Source organism: Chiloscyllium plagiosum, chromosome 12 (assembly GCF_004010195.1).
Source record: "Chiloscyllium plagiosum isolate BGI_BamShark_2017 chromosome 12, ASM401019v2, whole genome shotgun sequence".
Lineage (NCBI taxonomy): Eukaryota > Metazoa > Chordata > Chondrichthyes > Orectolobiformes > Hemiscylliidae > Chiloscyllium > Chiloscyllium plagiosum.
Genome location: NC_057721.1, coordinates 71,441,538 through 71,448,652, shown reverse-complemented (window position 1 = coordinate 71,448,652; position 7,115 = coordinate 71,441,538). Strand labels below are relative to the sequence as shown.

The window sequence follows — 7,115 nt, the reverse complement described above, 5'->3', positions numbered from 1 at the left end:
ATAAATTCTTGATGTCACAAGGAATTAAGGGCTACGGGGAGAATGCGGGTAAGTGGAGTTGAAATGCCCATCAGAGCTGAAAATGTGTTGCTGGAAAAGGGCAGCAGGTCAGGCAGCATCCAGGGAACAGGAGAATCGACGTTTCGGAAAACGTCGATTATCCTGCTCCTTGGATGCTGCCTGACCTGCTGCGCTTTTCCAGCAACACATTTTCAGCTCTGATCTCCAGCATCTGCAGTCCTCACTTTCTCCTTGAAATGCCCATCAGCCATGATTGAATGGCAGAATGGACTCGATGGGCCGAATGGCCTTACTTCCACTCCTATGTCTTAGGGTCTTAATTGTGCTGCCAACATTTCTCCACTTCCTACTTTGGTCAGCATTGTGCCCTCTCTTGGTCATCCACTTACGCAGCATGGAAACAGACCCTTCAGTCCAACCAGTCCATGCTGACCATATCCCCAAACTAAACTACTCCCACCTGCCTGCACTTGGCCTACATCCCTCCAAACCTTTCCTATTCGTGAACTTATCCAAACGTCTTTTAATCATTGTAACTGTACCTGCATCCATCACTTTCTCTGGCAGTTCATTCCACACTTGAACCACTTTATGCAAAAGAGTTGCCCCTCATGTCCTTTCTCAATTTTTCTCCTCTCACCTTATCGATACCAATTATGACTTTGAACTCTTCTTCCCTCACTTTTGCCTCTGTGCCTATTTCTTTGGACAAGAGTCCTTTCCCTGTCCTACATGCACCTTTGTTCACCTCCAACACTCCATCTGGACACCCCTTTCGGGCCTCACGTGCACCCAACCTGTTCATCGAGAGCTGTCGATGTGGCATTTGTCGTTTCAATCTCTCTACGTTCCCCTCCGCCCCCCCTTAACTGGTTCCAACCGAACTGGCTGCACTCAGATCCAACCCTGACTTTGTAATTCAGCCTGCTGATAAGGGTCGTTGTTGTTGTGTGGTGGACTCACTCTGACCTTGTGAAGGCTGAGCGCCAGCTCTCAGATACCTCCTCCTATCTCCCCTGGACCATGAGCCTACCATGGAACATCAGGCTACTTTATCCATAATGGTCATAACCTCATTTCATCTGGGTGATCTGCCCTACCCCATAGATCCCAGAACCCACACAGCTCCTCCTAAAATCCACAAACAGGACCGCCTGGGCAGATCCTTTGTTTCTACCTGCTCCTGCCCCACAGCACTCAGATTTTCCTCCCTCAACTTGATTTTTTTTTCTCTCTCTCCTTCTCCAGTCCCTTCCCATTTACATCCATGATTTCTCTGACGCTTTCTATCAGTTTCAGACTTTCCAGTTCACAGGCTCCAGCCATCTCCTCTTTACCATGAACGTCCAATCCCTTTACAGGTCCACCCGCCACCAGGATGGTCTCAGGGCTCTCTGCTTCTTCCTGGAACAAAGGCCTGAACTGTCCCCACCCCCCACCAGCCTCCTCCTTCGCCTAGCCGGGCCCATCCTCACTCTGAACAACTTGCCCTTTAACTCCTCTCATGTTCTTCAGGTCAGAGGGTGACCATGGGCCTCAGTGATGCTTGTCTTTTTGTTCCAGTCCTATTCTGGCCTCCACCCGCAGCTCTGTCTCTAGTATATCAAAGATATCATTGGTGCCGATTCCCTCTCTCCTCCAGAATTGGAAACGTTTATCAATTTCGCTTCAAATTTCCACCCTGTTCTCACCTTCACCTGGTCCATCTCCAACGACTCCTTTGTTTTTCTCTGTTTCCATTTCTGGGCCTAGGTTGACCACCAATATCCATTGCAAAACCACTGATTCCCAGTTACCTCGACCATGCATCCTCACAGTCTACTTCCTGTCAAGACTTTATGCTATTCTCCCAGTTCCTCCGTCTCTGTCACATATGTTCGCATGATGCAAATGTCAAAAAGGGAACCTCCAAAATGTCCATCTTCTTCCTCAACCAAGGATTCCCAAGCACCATTGTTGACTGGGTCCTCAACCGGGTCTGATCCATCTCCCACAGTTCAGTCCTCACCCCCTCTCTTCCCTCCCACAGCAGCAACAGGGTTTCCCTTGTCCTTACCTACCATTCCACCTGCATCCACCACCAGAAAATCATTAGCCCCGTTATTGCTGCCACCACCAGACACATATCCCCCTCCCTTCCCTTGTCAGCCTTCCACAGGGACCACTCCCTCTGGGAAACCCTCGTCCACTCCTCCTTCACTCCCTCCACTCCACCAACCCAGCTCCCCGACCGCCCTCCCCCTGCAACCACTCAAGGTGTAATACCCGTCCATTTATCCCCTCCCTCCTCAGTATCCAATGGCCTAAATATACCTTCCAGGTGAAACAATGCTTTACTACAGTTCACTCAATCTAGTCTACTGCGTTCACTGCTCGTAATATGGTCTTCTCTACGTTGGGGAAACAAAATGTTGACTGGCTGATCACTTTGCAGAACACCTATGTTCTGTCCGCAAGAAAGGCCCTAAGCCTCCAGTTGCCTGCTACTTCAACACCCCATCCTGTTCCCTGGCCAACATCTCTGTTTCAGGCTTGCTGCAGTGCTCCAGTGAAGCTCAGCACAAGTTGGAAGAACAGCACCTCAATTCTGCCTGGGAACCCTACAGCTTTCTAGACTCAATATTGAGTTCAACTCTGGTTCAGCTCTCCACATATCCTGCCTGACCTGCTGCGACTTTCCAGCAATTTCTGTTTTGGATACTTATTCTGGGTTCTTTATCAGTCAGGCTCTCAACCTAGCTCAGTCACACTTGCTCAATATGTTTATATTGAAGGATGCAAGAAATCTGTTCTCTGCAGAGGAACAGAAAGAAGTTCAAGCATTGTGTCTGTTTTAAATTAAAGAGAAAAATTGGGGGCAATGGTTTCTTGGTGCATTCTCCATGGCAATGCTTCAACTAAACAGAATCTGATCAGGCCGCTTTGTTCATGTAGTAGAAATTTGTTGCTCCCTTCAAAATTTGTCATTCTTGAGTGTGTCCTGATGGACAGCTTTGACAGCCTGTCCCTTTTCTTGAAGAAAACTCAAAGTTTGGAGCTAAGCCCATTGGGAACAGGCTGAGTATCGCCAATCTCATTTCAGGTTAAAACCTTTCCAGCTAGCGGAGACTAGGAGACCTATCCCAGAAGTGAAGGACCAGTGGTATAGTTCAACGCACAATGTACCATAGCACATTCACTAACCAGTAACACATATATATCGAATGTCAAACCGTCGGTTCTGCTATAATGCACATTACTTCAACGTGTACTGGCTATCATGAGATTGGAGGATCTAGACCATTATTTGTAAAACACGGACATTCCTTGCCTGTATTGGCTATAATGCGATTCCAGTCCCATTTGTTTAAATGATATGGATATTATATGATTTTGTTGTAACGTGGAATAGCACGGAAAAGGAACTATCACATTATATCAGAACAGACAGTACAGAGTTTACAAGTCACAGCTCTATACTCGACTCATATATCCTTTTATAAATATAGAGATGCCATTGGAAGAGAAATTAAAATAAAGTTTTCCACTGCAAGCCAAATTACTGCATACTTTCATTTCAGACTCTTTTGCTTTACACACTTGGTGGCTGTAATGTAATGTACGCCAGGGTCTGTACAACAACTGGGGGACATCACTCGCACCATTTCTTCCCCCCTTTTAAACGGCCTCCTGTCCTTCCTCTGTGCAGTCCACTCCGGGACTGACCACCCTCAGCCAAGTGGCTCGCCCTGAAGTGTGTGTCCACAGCGAGGGTGAGCATATTATTCGAGAGTACCACGTGCCTGTCCTGTAATGTATGTACTTCCCAAAAAGGAAACTGACTGGTCATCAAGGTATGGGTTTCATGGGAAATCTGTTCCTTGTAATGTTGAGATGGTTGCTGGCCTTTTCAGCAGCTGGACTAATTTCCTCTTACCTGTAACCTGCCAGAATATTCATGAGCGTTGATTTCCCGGCTCCTGAGGGACCTAAGATAGCGATGAGCTCTCCACTGCTAAATTTGCCCGAGATACCCTTCAGTAGAGTCTTGTAACCTATTGAGGCAAACAAAAACATATGGAACATGAATGTTAATATGAATACTTTGCTGAAAACATAACTCAGTCATTTATTATCCAATGTTCGGGCTGGCAAATGGAACACTTTTCTCAGTTAGCCACAGGAGTTTGCCCTTTGTTATTGAGACCCTGACGTCAGGTTGAAAGGTTGAGAGAATGTTGGTCACAAGCCAACATTGTGTAGGAAGGACCCATGCAGCAAGGGGTTATCTTAAATAAAAACACAGAACTGCAGATACTGGAGATTTTCTAAAATAAAACAGGAAGTGCTGGAGAAGCTAAGCAGGTCTGGCAGCACCTTTGGAGAGAGAAACAGAATGAACATTTTGAGTCCAATATGACCCTTTTCTCAGGACTAAAGTGGGCTGGAAAATGCTGTGGAGAAAAGAGGAAAAGGAGCGAGATGGTGATTAGATTATATTCACTGCAGTGTGGAAACAGGCCATTCAGCCCAACCGACCCTCTGAAGGGTAACCCACCCAGACCCATTCCCCTACATTCACCCCTGACTAATGCACCTAACACTACGGGCAATTTAGTATGGCCAATTCACCTGACCTGCACATCTTTGGACTGTGGGAGGAAACCGGAGCACCCGGAGGAAACCCACGAAGACACTGGGAGAATGTGCAAACTCCACACAGACAGTTGCCCGAGGCAGGAATTGAACCTGGGTCCCTGGTGCTGTGAGGCAGCAGTGCTAACCATTGAGCCACCATGCAAAAGGGAGTGCTAGCAATGGTGGAGGAGGTATAATAATGCAGAATAGGTGTTAATGGTAGGTGTGAATAGTTGAAAATTGGTCAGCTCTGTTGAGAGCAAAACCATGTCAACGTAACACTTTGAGCTGGTGGTTAATCAAGACAGAAGACTGTTTGCTGCTGTGAAGTTGTGAACTCAATGCTGAGTCCTGAAGGTTTTAATTGTCTAGATGGAAAATTAGGTGCTGTTGCTCCAGTTGATATTGGGTTTCACTGGAGCGCTGCAGAAAGGATGTCAGCTTGACAGCGAGACAGTGAGCTGAAATAGTAAGCAACTAAATGGTCAGGATCGATGAAGATCAGAGGTCAGAAAGAGGTCGCTGGGTGATAACAAATACAGGTGGAATGATTGTCCAGTGAAGGCTCCTTCAGGACCTGTAGAACTTCAGTTCTGAGGAAGGGTCACAGGACCCAGAATGTTAACTCAGTTTCTCTCTCCTCAGATGCTGCCAGACCTGCTGAATTTTCCCAGTGATTTCTGTTTCAGCTCCAATGGAAACCCCTCAGACTGAGTCAGGTTCTGAAAAAGAGTCATTCTGGACTCAGACTGAAAGACCCAGAGACTGCCTCCAGGCAGTTGTCCCAAGCACTGAAGCCTCACTGGTGTGCAATAGGCCTTTAGATATCATAGAATCCCTATAGTACTGAAAGAGGCCAATCAGCCTATCAAATCTGCACTGACCCTTCAAAGAGCATCCCACCCAGATCCTACCCCCCCCCAACCTATCTCCATAGCCTGCATTTACCATGGCTTATCCACCTAACCTGCACATCCATGGACACTACACCACAGCCAATCTATCTAACCTTCATGGCTTTGGACTGTGGGAGGAAACCGGAGCACCCAGCAGAAACCCCCACAGACACGGGAAGAATGTACAAACTCCACGCAGTCACCCAAGGTTAGAATTGAACCTGAGTCCCAGATGCGATGAGGCAGCAGTGTTAACCACTGAGCCACCATGCTGCCCATGTCCTTAAGGGCAGCCCACCCTTTTCAGCTGGGTAGTTCTGCTAATTGTGATCCCAGCCTCCGGGAAACCGCCTATGGAGAAGTGCGGGGTGGTAGGATTGGGACTGAGGCACCATTTGTGCATGGGCACAGCTCCAGTTTCAGGCTCGCTCCTAAGTGGAGCTGAAAGTTCTCACTCTCTAGCATTTCCGAGTCAATTTTGAGAAGGGGTCAACTACACATGCAGGAAAGCGGCAGGTACCAACAGAATATTTGCTCTATAGACCAACACCTGCACTCCTGATGCCTGATACACTCGGAATGGAGTCTTACAAGGCTCACTGCTTGATGTAATAGAATCTTCTAGCAGAAGCATATAAACAGATAAAGTCATTCATAGTTAAGAGGGGAGACTACCCCTCCAAGGATAAAACCCTTGGAGAGTCCACAAGCCATCAGAAGGGAGAGTTACCCTTTCTCCAACACCAATAGAGCACAAGAGTATGCTATATGTAACAAAACCATAACATCACTCTGATACCATGGATAATGGAAATCTGAAATGAATATCCAATGGAACAATTTCAGCACGTCTGACAACGCCTTTGTATAACCACAGAAAGACATAATCAAACAAAGTTAATGATTCTCGCCAGCTGTCAAAACAGAACAACCTCACAGAGATAATCTTTGACTGGGTCTCGGCTCTGAGCCAGGCAGCTATAATGAGGGCAAGGATAGGAAGTCTTCCAGTAGATCTGGATGGATGAGAGAGCTGTTCGTTTCATGGTCTTTTTTGCCAATACCACAATGTTTGACTTGCACAAGAATAAGAGGTGTGGAAGTGTTTGAAGCTCCATTATTGATAATGTCATGGTGTGTCTGATTGACAATTTTCTATAGTTTGAGAAACAAGCCTTATGAATGGGTGTTTTTTTTCCTGAGAGATTCCACACATACCATTGCTATTCTAAGACCCATTGGTTTTGTATTTAGTACTTTTAATGCTTATAGCAGGTCAGAGGCTAGGAATACTGCAGTGACTAACTCACATCCTGACTCCACCAACCCTGGAGAAAGTGAGGACTGCAGATGCTGGAGTACCAGAGTTGAAAAATGTGGTGCTGGAAAAACACAGCAGGCCAGGCAGCATCTGAGAAGCATGATAATCGACATTTCGGGCATAAGCTCTTCTTCGGGAATGAGGCTGGTGTGCCAAGCGGGCTGAGATAAAAGGTAGGGGGGAGGGAATTTGTGGGAGGGGCGCTGGGAATACGATGGGCGGAAGGAGGTGAGGGTGAGGGTGATAGGCGGGAGAGGGGG

The 7,115-nt window shown here is 47.0% G+C and overlaps 1 protein-coding gene across 1 annotated transcript in view; it reads right to left on the bottom strand.

Annotated features, from left to right (window-relative positions):
- The window catches only part of LOC122555409 (ATP-binding cassette sub-family G member 1), an 80,427-nt gene that overhangs the window by 45,101 nt on the left and 28,211 nt on the right, over nucleotides 1–7,115 (bottom strand). Inside the window, exon 3 of the mRNA XM_043701392.1 lies at nucleotides 3,938–4,055. Coding sequence (XP_043557327.1) covers nucleotides 3,938–4,055 — 118 coding nt within the window. The remainder of the gene's footprint in view (nucleotides 1–3,937; nucleotides 4,056–7,115) is intronic.